The 14,981-nt window shown below is 33.6% G+C and overlaps 1 protein-coding gene across 3 annotated transcripts; it reads left to right on the forward strand.

The window, feature by feature from the left end:
* Nucleotides 1–1,636: 1,636 nt before the first annotated feature.
* Nucleotides 1,637–10,033, forward strand: LOC125672679 (uncharacterized). 3 transcript variants are annotated; one of them, XM_048908887.2, is made up of 6 exons: nt 1,647–1,724; nt 3,643–3,733; nt 4,043–4,104; nt 5,525–5,797; nt 8,400–8,514; nt 9,206–10,033. In XM_048908887.2, the coding sequence occupies exons 1-5, from the start codon at nt 1,694–1,696 to the stop codon at nt 8,417–8,419; spliced, it is 477 nt and encodes a 158-aa protein (XP_048764844.2). In that variant the 5' UTR covers nt 1,647–1,693; the 3' UTR covers nt 8,420–8,514; nt 9,206–10,033. The 3 variants fall into 3 exon arrangements, with proteins under 3 accessions (XP_048764843.2, XP_048764844.2, XP_048764845.2); XM_048908886.2 differs by lacking the exons at nt 8,400–8,514; nt 9,206–10,033 and having other exon boundaries at nt 1,637–1,724; nt 5,525–5,961; XM_048908888.2 differs by lacking the exons at nt 1,647–1,724; nt 3,643–3,733; nt 4,043–4,104; nt 5,525–5,797 and adding an exon at nt 6,182–6,743.
* Nucleotides 10,034–14,981: the final 4,948 nt, after the last annotated feature.

A 14,981-nucleotide genomic window follows, 5' to 3' on the forward strand; every position in this document is an offset into this window, starting at 1 on the left:
TTACCAACATATACTGTTCCATACCATATATTATATCATTCTTTCACCAGAAGTCCCATGTGAAAATCTGAAATGGGCAGAGTAATTGTAATTTTGTATACATGTACGTTGTCCTCTACAATTTGTTTCGATTTTGTGATAGCCAAATCGCCCAATTTTTGAGCAAATTAGTATCAAATACATGTATGATGTCGGTAATGTTTATGGCGGAATATTCTTTGTGCGACATACCACTCTGAATAAATGTATCATGATCGTATAAAATGGGCTGAACTCGTTGAATATTATATTTAGAAAATAACTTATTATTTAGGTTTATTACATATTTACTAAGGATTTCTTTGTAATGGTGTTAAATTTGTTAAGTTCGGTCTTCCTTGTCTTTAATTCTAGTTAAACCTTCAATAACCAAATCGCTTGATTCCTGTACAACATATTACCAATCCTGATTTGTTGTCATTATTATAACGTCATACCAAGTGTGAAATACATGTAGTAATCTGAAGAATTGTATTATGATTTTATGAAATGATCTTAACTCTTTAGATACTATAATTAAAAACTAACTTATTTTGTTTTGTTTAAATGTTTTATTGCATACTTCTTTTTGATAATGCTAAGCTTCTTTGTCTTGAATTTCAGTCCAGCAATGGTAATATGTCTCAACCAACCCACGTATTCTTGATCAAGGGATCCATTCTGATATCAACCCGATTGTAACCGATGTATATAACTATTTGAAGTCCAAGGAGGAACAGCAAAATGATGTTTATAACATTCTGAAAGGATCAGAAGAGAGAATGCTGAGGATTGGGAGATCGGGCGATATTCAAAATGAAAAGGCCTTAAACGATACGTTATTGACACTAAAGGAACAGTCACCACATATAGAAAACCAAACAGAAGACTTGCAACAGCTATAACGACCATATAATTTGCAAAATACTGACTTTAAACGAGACTGTTGAAACCTATGTATCATCAACTTGTTTGTCAGTGGATTGCCTCTATTCAAAGACTGATCATACGTAGAATAAGCTCTTGAGTATCGAATCAGTTGAGAGAATATGAAAGTAATTTGCTCACTAATACGCCATACTATAAACGTAACAAAGGCAACATATTTAACATGAGAAAATTTGTGTTCTCGGATATCCATGTCAAGACATTAATATAACATTCAATATGGTCAATATGAAGGTTAATTGTGTGCTGAATTCTAAAAAAAATGAATATTCTGTCCGAGTTACTGCAACAATCTTACACGAGGTTTTAACTTTAATCGAAAACTTAGAGTTTTTAAAGGACAGATGGTCTTCGGACCACTGGAAGAATTAAATCTTTCCTTTTCTATGAATTTTTGCATTGATGTCACATGTACATGTAATATACATTATCATCTGATAAATACAGACGAAACACACGGTTTACTGTCCACATTTCTGGTCTTACACGAATCTTCATTTTGCTTTTCGAAGAAACATATGACAAACCTTGGAACGATTCATTGAGCGTTATATGTTGAGGAAGTATTCCGTTGTTAATGATACTTGACATTTTCAGAAATGTAGAATTTTATGTGATGTTTTTAACGGAAATAAATGCAATAAAGATTATGCCACACTTCATTTTCCACAGTGGATTTGATTCAAAGCGGGATAACAGTTAGGTCAGGATTTTAACAGGGGTAGACATGGGAGTCTTTTATTGTCATATTTTTTCAGGTAAGATTTAAATAACGCATTGCAAATATACATTCCAATACACCCGTTGGTCAATCTGTAGTTCAATACATTTTAAACACATATTTGGATATAGATAGATTATGAAAGTTCAAAGGATGAAGGTCTCATTTCCAAAAAAATCAAAGTTCTTTTGAACAAATTATCTACTATTACTTTGTTGTTATATTAGATGATATGTTGGTAAGTTAGTAGATAAAATATCACTGATGACTGGAATATCATTAAACTTTATAGAGTATTCAGTTTCCATTAGTAGATGACCAACATTAGAATGTATCGGGGTTTCAACTATATGTATGCCAATTATTATCCGACCTAGATACCTTTTTTCATATTAAAATTCATTAACAGGTTGGTCATAATCAATAGAGGTACACGTTCAAGTATGTGGAAGAAAATACAAATGTGTATATGTGCAAAGATCAAATTGCGGCGTCAATATTTATCTTCCTATAAATATAAGTCATTTCGGAAAGGGATGTATATATTTGACTACTTCGCCTCTTTGTCCACCATTGTAATTTTTTAAACCATAGCTATTGAGCAGAATGGCCATTTGTTGTTTTGAAACATATCTTCATAGTTATTTCGGATTTCAAACATTTCGGTTGAGCATCACTGAAGAGACATTATTTGTCGAAATGCGCATCTGGTGCATCACAATTGGTACCGTATAAGTTTTACATTATGACCCCTGGGTCGAGGCCTCTGCTGGTGGACTGTTAGTTCCCGAGGGTCTCTACAGCCCAGTAGCTAAGTACTTCGTTACTACCTTGAAAATACCGATGTATATTTAATTGCTGTTATAAAATTTAGATATTCATTTCAAAATTAAGGATTATCTCCCTCATGCATAGTTCTTATCCTTGGACGAATTTGGCTCCACTTTTTTGGCACGCTGTTTTTGGCTATATTTAGCTCTAAAACTTCATAGTTATTTCAGATTTCAAACATTTCGGTTGAGTATCACTAAAGAGACATTATTTGTCGAAATGCGCATCTGGTGCATCAAAATTGGTACCGTAGAAGTTGTACATCTTAAACACCTTGTACTGAAATAGCATATATTCCATATGGAGTTTTTCAGCCTCCCACTAGCATATACCCCCCAGGGGGTGGGGGCGGGTCTAGAGTTAGAGCGTTCGCTGCATATATGAGTAAAATATCTTTAAGGGAATTAAACAATATACAATCACATATATATTTTCAAAATTTGGACAACTCTCTCTCTCTCTCTCTCTCTCTCTCTCTCTCTCTCTCTCTCTCTCTCTCTCTCATCTTCGTCTGCCTTAAAAGTAATATTTGCCATACGTCATATTCTTATTTCAAGGGGATGGGGTTGGTAGTCTTTTACTATTCTGTTATTATATCAGACAGTTCAAATTTACTACTACTGTTAAAAATAGTGCAAAGGGGTTGCAATATTAACAAATATTGTTATTGCCAAACAAATGGGGGACTGTCCTCTAATTGTACATGCATGGTAAAGTTTCAACTTAGCACTATTTATATAGGTACTTCATATCTGTCAATTTCCTCAATAATCTCCCAAATTGATTGGTATTAATAGGTTAAGAGTGATTTATGTCGATTGATATGAACGATTTGTGTGTCCTTTTTTCATATAATATGGCGATAGATTAGAACTTGTAGCACAGTGTATTTGTGCTCATTTTTGCTGGATTGAGTATTTGTCAGTGAAAGTGTTACACTCTAGTTGCATTGACATATCAAAAATCCATTGATACCCAAATCCGTAGAAGAAGTCCTAAAGTATGATTGTATAAAATAAGGCACACATTAAGAGTTTGCCAAATCTTAGAGAATACATTTACAGCAATTGTTATCTTGTTTTGAAACAAAGCAGAAATTCATCTGAGCTGTTTATTTTCTATAGTTTACACACTGTGTGTGATCTTAATCATGGGAGTGTCATTGGTCTACAGTTCAACGTCTACTGCGCAAATGTCAACTGTAGGACAGTATACGTAAGTTAAAGAATTAGTTTCGTTGTACATTCATCAGTCATATTCAACTAAAGCGATTAAACAGGCTTTCAATCAATGATTATAATGAAAAAGGTTTATATGTTTGCTTCCTTTTACATCTTCATGGCCAATTTCGAATATTTCAAATTTAATTAGAAAAAACATTTGCATAGTAGTTGATATCCGCCTCCCCTTATTCACGACTTTCGATGTGAAAGTTACGGAATATAATCCAAATCCAAATTCACAATTGATCAGAAAGTGAAATTATTGACTTTAAATTTGAATGAATACTTTGCAAATTTGTAGCTTACAATATTGGTATAGATCGAACTTGTCGGAGGACAATGGGGACTGTGGTGAGTTTTCTGGTATGTAAAACGATTATATGGAAACTTTTGTATCTCGCATTTCTTTGAAGGTCGGATAACACTATGTAGGAAATATCAAGTACATGACTAAATGGTTTACATGTATCTTGTTTCAGACTGACAGTGGGTTAGCCTTTTGAACGAGACGCGTATTATGTACAACCCGTTTCTGCTGTATAAATAAACCTACTTACCTACTTATATATTAGTAAAAGAATAAAATAAAGTTTGATGGCATTGAAATTAATACAGTATTAAACCACATATCAGGCATATACATCCCCTGTCGACTTGCCACGCCAGACGTGAGTCTTATATCCTGATCAGGTAAACAGATTTACATGGAAGCAAAATCAGTAAGCCAAGAAAGGTCTAACAATCGCTATTAGATAAGTCAGACAGCAATTGACCCAATCATGGATTGTATTGCAAAATTAGATTGTTTTAACGATGTGTTACATTCTGTAGAGATGAGCTCAGAAGAACTTTATATCAGTGAACTGATTTACTGGGAAATAATGATAAACCTAAAGTTATTCATCCTCCTGTGACGTCATCAGAATTTGGAAAAGCAATTTAGATTCATACATGATAGTCTGTTCCGATATTTATTGTCAAAAAATCTTGTTAGACATGAAATATTTCAAAGGTCTGAGTAATGTATGAATAATCAATGATATGTTTCGAAATATTGAATCCAAGAGCAATACCTCTGTTTTCATCTATTTCTTGCTCAAATCAATTATGCGATAAATTTCCTTTCTTACGCACATATGTATATTTTTGTAAAGAAACAGTTTCATGAAATTGTCATGAATACCATTATATCGTTTTAAACATTTTTTGTGAAATTTTGACGATGCTGTTAAAGGAAAACTGCAATTTTCTAACGATGATTCTGTTGATATATGTAATGCATCTTAAAAAAATGTCATGACCGATATATTTCAATTGATAAGTTAACAGTTGTTTTAACTCCAATAATGGAAAATAATGCATTTGTTATACTTTTATCGGATACTAATGCGAGTAAGGAGTTACCTTAAAGGGCAGATAACACTAAATAGGAACTTCAGTTTATCTCACGCACATCGACTTAGCGTGATGTTAACGTAGCACATTTACAATACAAGTTATCTTGTTTAAGACTTACAGTGAGTTAGACTTTGGAACGTGACACGGATTACATACAACTTTTTACTGCAGTATATATAGACCTACCTACCTACTTAGTATGTACATACCTATGTATTGCGGACAAAGGTGTTTGATGGCATGCAAATTAGCACAGTTTTAACCTACATATCAAAGGATTGATGTTTTACAATTATGTAGAAATGAGCTGAACGGAACTCTATTTCTCTGAACTTATTTACTTGGAAAATCGAAATGTAGTCAATCAAACGATATATAATTCCAGCTAATGTATCCAGAATCATGGAGACCTGTCGAACGGAAAATTACAGTAAGAGCTGTAACGTCTATACCAACCCAGAGGATCATGGTATATTATTATGTATAAAAACAGAAGGAAGTTCACAATGTATTGACATTCGTTGTAATTCAACATTTAAAAGAGAAAAGGATTTCAATCCAGAGGAAATAATTGACACCGATACATCAGGTCCATCTTGTGTGTCTAAGTATGCTACGATAGAACCCAAGGATTGCGTCACCAACTCGAGTGATGGAGGTAATGCTGTTTTTGTTATCCTGTGTGCAACAAGTTTGACATAGCTGTATAGTAACTCGAAAAATACATGTTATATAGATAATATCGTTAACAATATTTCTCTTTTAATTAGATTATCATTTATAACATTCAATAAGAAATGAAGAATCAAAGGAATGATAAAAATTATTTGCATTTGGATTTAGTTATATTCAAAATTATAAATATCACTGATCAGTTTTTGGCTTGCCTGCTTTCATATTAATGCTATCCTTCAATACATACATGTAAAAACGTGAATATATTGAAAGAAACAGAAGTGGATGGCCTATGTTAATCGCAGCTTTCCTGACCGGAGTAATGATTTCCAGCTTAATTTTCTATTTGAAAGATTGGATTCGTAAACGTTGGTAATGTTTTAGAATGAATATTGTAAAAGGCATGTTCCATATTTTAGAAATGTTCTTCCATGAAAGTTAAAGATAACAGTGATAAATCTAATAACTCCTATAAGCAATACAAAATAGATAGTTTGGCAAACACGGAACCCTGACAAACCAGAGGTAGGATTAGGTGCCTTGGAGGAGTAAGCATATAAGTTTAACGGAAAAAAGAAAACAAGTTTGATTATTTTCCCTCTAAGCAAAATAGAAAGGTCAAATCAACTCCATTTTACAGAACCACAGTGGAGTCAAGATATTCACAACAAACATGCTTTTTTTCGAATTGTACGATAGCGATTGTTTTCTTCAAGATGACAAACTTCTGGTTACATTGTATTCGGTAAACCTTTCCGATTTAGTCACATCTGGTTGGCCAGATATGTTGCTTCTTATTTCTGCTTTTTATATCTCTTATTCTATCTATGTATGACTTTTGTCCTCCTGTTGCAAGACATATATGTTTACTACTTTTCTTTACGAGGAGGAGATGCACGAAATATGGCTCCATGAAGATTTCATTGTAGGTAGGTATACACATAGTGCACAGAATGAACAGTGATTTAGCTCCGTAACTTACCCGATCTGCGTTTGAATCCCAATCATGGAAGACGAGTGGCCACCCCTAAGGTTGTGGATATTTACTGTCACATCATACATGACCTAACATTTTTAAATTGATCCATTGCTTCAAAAACTTTAACAACTAACCATCAGCGTATTTTCCTTTTATAGACTTGGTTTGATTTTCAGTCGTAGTAGGGTGAACACAAATATTTCTTTGCAGATATTTCTTTCTCATGCTTGTTCTGCGTATAGTTTTTTTTAAATCGAGGGAAGCTACTGACAAACAAGTTGATGGTACAGGGGTTCCAACATTATCGATTGAAGTCAGCATTTCGCAAATTTTATGGTCGTTATAACGATCTAGTTCATCAATACAATCTAGCAATCGGGTCATATGCTGTCTGACGTGTTTCATACCGATTGTTAGGCCGTTATTGGCACACTGATTTTGACTAAGGATAACTCCATTTACCTGATCAAGATATAGGGCTGGCGGCGGGTGTGACTAGTCGACAGGGGATGCTTACTCCTCATAGGCGCCTGGTCCCACCTCTGGTGCGTCTAAGGGTCCGTGTATGCCCAACTATCTATTTTGTATTGCTTATAGAAGTTATGGGATTGATTACTGTTCGTTATCTTCAGCCTTTATGGCTATAAGACCATCCGAGCTATTAAAGGCGTGGATACGATCAAGAACATTATCATGGTGATAGTGTTTTATGTTTTTCATAGAATGTTTAATATCGTTTGTATACATACACCATTTGGGCTTGTCGCATATACATAATGAATCAAATTTGGTTTTGGTTATTCGTTTTAACATACTGCTTAATTTTCACACACATCTCAATTACTTTTTATAGTATTGTAAAGATTGTTGTCTGTAATGGTGTAGGATATTTGCCTTAAAAGCTCAAATGCATGAACAATCCCACATGCACATATTTGCTGGTCCTTTGGTCTATCATTTTTATGTAACCCAATAATATATCATTATGCACTAGTTTTTCAAACTATTGTCGTCTTCACATTTAATAGGGTGGGATAGTCCTATCGTTAATCATATGTCAGCCAGTGGTTATTTGTATTTATTTTTGTTTGATATAAAGCATTGAGATCAGGTTGACAGTTATCAACGTGGTGTTGAGCAATAACAATAAGAATTCTATTCACTGCCTTTATTTTAATCTAGAACATTGAGCAATACATGTCAATGGTTGGAAATATGTCACCTTAGATGAAGCAAACATGAAATTAGAGACAAAAATAAACTATAAAAAAAATTGCAGTCATTTAGATATAATAGGAATGTTGAGTTGTGCTATCAATGAATAGGTCTGTCACGTGACAGTAAACATCCAAAAAGGAGTCTATCATTGTGGTAGATTGGTCGCTCACTCTAATAAAATACAGAGTTCATGGCTGTTCAACAGAGTACGCCTACTCTTCTGAGACACCTTATTACAATTCTTGTGTTTCTAAGACCAGTGTTTCTCCTACTCCTAATTTTACATTGTTTGTATATATGAGATCGGTCTCTCTTTGTAATATCCATATCTTATGCACAATCAGACACTATGTTAATGCTTTGCCTAATTAGTTTCTTTTAATCACAGGAACGCCAGACATTCTATGACTTCTATATCTGTGCAGACTGAGGACGTCCACGTTGTGAATGAGGGATGTCATAATGCAGTTTATACGGATATTTCAAATTTACAAGAGGAAGAGGTAAATCCTAATATTATTAAAACACAAAACTGAAATAACTGCAGTGATTAAAATGAAAATCTTGCAATGAAATACTCATACAGCTATGAAAATAAACTAACTTCCCTTCAATGATTAATATTCCTGTAGCCTACCATTCATTTCTGTATCTTTTATTGCAAGAGGCTTTAACAAACATCAATTTATGTTTCTTTACTTTAAAATACTAGTAATAAAAAAGACAATGGAGTTCTACTTTAACCTCAGTCAGAACCAAGTGTTGTGTTCAATGTTGCTTCGTCATACCCAGTGAAATATCTGTGTAATATTAGATTTTAGAAGGAATCGGAACATAAATGTTTTGTTTTCTTTAGTTGTTTGAAACCTTACTAATATTCAGTGGTACGCTTGGTAATCCATTACTTAGAGTTTAATAAGTATAATAGATATAAACATCATCTTGCTCCATATCACATCTTACATCATTCCTCAAACAAAATAATAGTCCCTTGTTAAAACAAATTGTAGACGAGGAAGAGTGTATATCATCCACAGTGTTAATAGTATCATAATTGTATCAGGATATCATGAATTGATCTTAACTATATAGATATCATAGTTAAAATGTAACGTATTGTTTGGGTTTATTGAATATTTTACTGCGGATTTCTTTTTAATGATGCTAAGCTTTCACGTTTGTCTTTGATGTCAGTCCAACAATGATGATACCTCAATCAACTCAAACATTCTTGATCCAGAGATGTATTTTGGTATCGATCCGATTATACCCGATGTATACAATTATGCAAGGTCCGAGGAGGAACAGCAGAGTGATGTTTACAACATTCTTAAAGGATCTGAAGAGCGAATGTTGAAGATGGAAAGAGCAAACAATATTCAAAATGAAAATATCTTAAGTGATACGTTATTTGCAACGGATGAAGAGTCACCCCTTACAGAAAACCAAACAGAAGACATGCACTTATACTTCTGTTTGGATAAGATAGAAGATGTCACATTGTTTAACGAAACACCTTGTTAAAGGACTACATTTGGAGTTGGACTAACATCCATCTCTCTAAAATGAATATGAAGTACTTAAAACAATATTTACGTTATTCTGATGATCTGCAAATGTTTTGTTTTGTTTTGTCTTGTTTCATTTGTTTAACATTTTTTTTGATATTTTATTTACTCATATAAACACGATAACAGGTACAGGTTTAGTGCCATAGATTTAGACTTGCGGATGATCACCAGGGTTGAAAAAATCAGGGTTCGTAATATTATCAACGGTACATAGAGCCTTGGCTTTGATGTCTCATCCGAAAGACCCCCGATTAGTGTTCTCACTTATAAATTCCGATCGGTTGGCAAAGGAACAAGCACTACCTAGAGACAATTACTTCTATCTTCATTTGAAATTCTATATGTACCCAGAAAAAATAGTGGTATCAAAATGCATATTTTTAAACATGTTTTACTTGCATCAAATCAAAATCACTTGCAAAGTATCACACACATGCGTTCCCTGCGTACATTACATGCTTTGTAATTTTCAATCTATCTGCTATCTTTGCTTCTCACGAAAATATTAACAGCTGTGAAGGAGAAACGTCAATATTACTCTACGATCACATAGGCAACATATGATGTAAATGAAATGTGGCTTCTAAAAAAAATCTAAAGAACTTTTCTCAATTTAACATCAAAACGTATGATTTTAAAACACTTCGCACGACCATTCCTCAAAATAAATCAAAGACAAGGATTTCTAACATCATAAACAGTTGCTTTTTCAACATAAATGGAATATTCCATTAGCACGTGCATATGGTGTTTATATCTCTCAACTGATTTGATACACAAGAGCTTCTTCTGCCTATTGTCAGTTTTTTAAATCGAGGTAATGCTTTTTGACATGACCGATTGTTTGACCGTTCTTCGCATACTGACTTTGACTACGGATAACTCAGTTTACCTTATCAAGATAATGGGCTGACGGTGTTTGTGATTAGTCAACAGGGGATGCTTACTCCTCCTAGGCACCTGATCCTACCTCTGTTGTGTCTAGAGGTCGATGTTTGTCCAATTATCTATTTTGTATTGCTTATAGAACTTTGAGGATTTATCACTGCTAGATATCTTCAACTTTCATGTTTTTTTTATTTAAATATATGGACTAAATAAAACTAATATGGAAATGTGTTTTAGTCAGTAAGAAATCCATCGTTTGTTATTGTTATCAAATATAATTTTAATATAATTTGAAGTTACTTCCCATGTGCTCATCAAATACATTGAAGTAAGATATGATTAGTGAATTCAATGCACAAATTATTACAAACCCATTTGTTTTTTTTTTTGCAGTCTTAAATGAAATACAGGGTCATCCATTCGATATTACATTAATATTATATCATGATGGCAACGATACATTAGCAAAGGAAGACAGAAAACTGTGATCAAACTCATTCCTATAAAGAATACATTTCTAAAAGTAGGGCGAACACGGACATACCAGATATAGGATCAGTGGAAAGAGGGGGGGGGGGGGCATCCCTTGTTGACCTGTCAAACCGAGTGTGGTTCTTATATATTGAGAAACAGTGATAATCAGTATGTAAAGAAGGCCTAATAAATTTTGAAATATGATTATTTGCAGAACATGCTCTTCCGTCTCTAATAAATTCAAAAGACATAGATACCTTCGGGACATACTAGAGGTGCGATCACATTCATACGAGGAGTAACCATCCCCTGTCGACCAGTCACACCCATTATTAACCCTCTATTTCGATCAGGTAAACGGAACAATCTGTAGTCAATATCAGTGTATCAAAACAGTCCAACAATCGGTATGGCATATATCAGACGGCTTTGGACCCAATGACAGTTTGTATTGTCAAACTCAATCGTTCTAACGACCAAATAATTTGTAAATTGCTGACTTTAAAGGAGATTTAAAACGGATCATACTGATGCAATTAGAAGTCCTTGAATAAATTCTGATTAATAAGAAAAAACAGGTCAGCTAACAAAGGGGTGCAATTCGTGCCCATGGGAATTCCAAGAGAATAATGGAGGACCTCATCACCAAAGAAAACAAAGATATTTTCAATTAGGAACTATAACATATTTCTTGTCATTACAACTTCAGAATACTTGTGAGTGGAATCAGAGTAGTGTTTGACAACGTCATTTTTGGATGACTGGTCGCTAGATCCATATATGTATATTTGAGATTTCCATTTTTGTTGAAGAAGCAATTGTCTTTGATGTCAACTGTCGTTGATGTCAAAAAGTGTAATCTTTAATTTATCGTGAGAAATAGTTGTGTCAAGTGTTATAAAGTCCTATGTTTTGATGTTGAATTAAGAAAGGTTTTTTTATATTATAACCCACATTTGAACACCATTTCTGGCATATGTAGTTGCACACTATCTTTGAAAGTTCTCCCTCATGGCTGTTAATATTTTCATGAGGAGCAAAGATGGGGGTTGGAAGAACACTTCCTGGACCCAGCAATCTATCTCTGTAGGTTTTTTAATGAAGTTTAGGAATCCAGTGCAGGTACGGTAACTCTTGTCAATCCTATCAATTCACTGAGATACTGAATGTGTAAAACTTATACGGTACCAATTTTGATGCACCAGATGCGCATTTCGACAAATAATGTCTCTTCAGTGATGCTCAACCGAAATGTTTGAAATTCAAAATAACTATGAAGTTTTAGAGCTAAATAAACTAAAACAAGGTTTTGAAGAATTTCATCTTTTAAAAGGGCAGTTGGAGTATACGGACGGTTACCAAAAGTGGAATTAATGCTATGTTTGTTTAAAATACAGTTGTAATAATAAACCTTACAAACAAACAACAATGTTGTTACACGTTTTGTCAGCTGTAACCAAAACATATGCATCATGTAACCTATCACTTCTAGTTTACTATACACAGAATGATAGATAGTCCGTATTTTTGTTTTAATAAGTCTTATGCGGGATTTTAATATTCCTCTCATACATTTAATTCTTTTTGATAATGTATCAAGTTCCTTTTCATAATTAGCCAGTCGTCTGGCACAATCTTCAACATAATTCATACTAGAGATGAAGTTATGTCATCAATAGAAAGATTGATGGTCTCTGCATTTAGGACCTTTATAGAATAAGTGATTTGAGGTCCACGGTTTCAACTATGAAAGGCGAAAATAAAGAACAATGATTAATCGCATAACTATATCAACATCTGCAGTAATGACATGTGCAGATGGACTATGGCTATAAAAAGATGGAGAACAAGATGATATATATCTAGGCCCTGCAATTTTTTTTTATACTGAAAAAGTTTGGATCCAATAGTAAAAGTATATTTGTAGGCAATACTGGGTGTAAAATTGGACTTGGAATAAGTTGGAATACACGACTAAACTCTTTCATGACGAAGAATGTTGCTTTATGTTAATGGTATATATTCCTTTGTTTGTAAAATTGAGCTTAAGGAACTGGAGGCATGGTTCTGAAGGAATATCATACGTGACCCGTGGTAGTTTAAGGGGACTCTGATTAGTAAAATATATAATCATACAGTTCAGGCTATATTCAGTTGTTGAAATAAACATAATATAAATCTATAAATAAATAGGACTGATAGTCAGTGTTAATGCTCGACAGGGGATACCTACTCCTTGACACCTAATCCCACTTCTGGTATGTGCAGGGATCTGTGTTTCCCCAACATCGCTAATTTGTATCCCTTACAGACTTTATGATATTGATCATTGCTCGGTAACTTTACTTTTCATACTGAAAAATCTGTTTGAAAATACAAGAACTGAGATGCTTCACACTGGCATATTCTACGAAACACACTAGGCTTCATGTAAGCTGTGTAAACCAGTGTGCACATTTAAAATGACCAACAATCGGCATGAAACACGTCAGATAGGATTTGAACCAAACAATGCTTGTATTGGCATAGTAAATCGCTATAACGGCCATATAATTTGTGAAATGTTGAATTTATACGAGGAAGTTAAAACCCCTCCAACTTCAACATGTTTGGCACTAGATTCCTACAAATATCATGCATTAAATTGCTAATGCTGTCAATCCACAAATTGTTGATACAACCTATCGTTTGATTTATAAAGCATTATCAGGTACGGTTAGCAGAAAGTCAATTAAATAGTTCGTCTCCATATTGCGCAAAATCCCATGGAGGACATGAATATATATACAAGTTATTTCAAACGAAGGTAAAAAAAAAATCAGTAAGTCTCATATCCTGACAGTTATTCATACCAGAATATGAAAGTAAATATGGTCACTAATACCCAAGATTATAAACGTAATAAAGACAACTGATTTGTTGTAAGAAAATCTGTTTCCAAATATCCAGGTCCAGAGATTACTTTAATGCTCTATGACAGCCAATGTGATTGTAATAGATTACTGAATTATTGATGAAATATAATTTTTCTCTCCACAGTAAATAAACCATCGTCTACTACAACATTCTTACACGATTGTTAACTTAAATCGAAACCTTAGATAGGTATCGCAAAGGACTGATGGGATACGGACCGATTGAAGATTTTAATGTTTCTTTTTCTATGCATATGTGTATCAATTTTAAATGTATATGGAATACACATCATCATCTTATAAATATAGGCATAAAACACAGCTTAATGTCGAAATTTCTAGTCTTATACGAATCTTCATTTCACATTACGCATAATAATACGAGAATCCATGAAACCATTCACTGTGTTGTATTTTGAGGAAGTAATCAGTTGTTAATGATATTTGAAATTTTAAAAAATGCAGAATTTCCATGAGCTGTTTTTAACGGAAATAAATGCAATAAAAGCACGCCACACTTCATTCTCCACAGTGGACTTGATTAAGAGGAGAATAAAAGTTAAGTCAGAAACTTAACATTGATAGAAATGGAACTGTTTCATTGTCATATTATTCGAGGTAAAATTTAGATAACATTACAAATATTAATACCAATACTTCTGGTGGTCGATATGTAATCCAACACATTCTAAACACATGCTTGGATATAGATGAAATATGAAAAGTCAAGGGATGAAAGTCTCATTGCCAAATGAAATAAAATCACTTTGAACAATTTAGATACCATTCCTTTATCGGTAGATCAGTTGGTCTGTGGGTAAGTTAGTAGATAATATGTTACTCCTATTGTCAGACTGATGACTGGTATATCATTTACCTCCTTCGAAAAGTTTTTTTCAGTCGTAGATGCTATTTCAAATCAAAAGATCAAAGGTCCCGAAGTGTTTACTAAGTACATGGCAATTATCATCATACCTAAAGACCGTTTTGCAGAGTGCGCCATAATCAATAGATGAACACGTTTGTACATGCAGAAGGAGATTCCAGTGTATATATGTGTAAAGATGAAATAGTGGTGACAAACGTCGTCTTTCTATAATTCATTTGAACACACAAACATAT

The sequence above is a fragment of the Ostrea edulis genome, chromosome 7 (assembly GCF_947568905.1).
Source record: "Ostrea edulis chromosome 7, xbOstEdul1.1, whole genome shotgun sequence".
Lineage (NCBI taxonomy): Eukaryota > Metazoa > Mollusca > Bivalvia > Ostreida > Ostreidae > Ostrea > Ostrea edulis.

What these genes read in the sequence shown, in the direction of transcription:
- LOC125672679 (XM_048908886.2), top strand. Translation starts at nt 1,694, where the DNA reads ATGGGAGTCTTTTATTGTCATATTTTTTCAG. An exon ending in TTATTGTCATATTTTTTCAG is followed by an intron (nt 1,725 to 3,642) that starts GTAAGATTTAAA and finishes TATTTTCTATAG; the next exon opens with TTTACACACTGTGTGTGATC. An exon ending in GGACTGTGGTGAGTTTTCTG is followed by an intron (nt 4,105 to 5,524) that starts GTATGTAAAACG and finishes ATATAATTCCAG; the next exon opens with CTAATGTATCCAGAATCATG.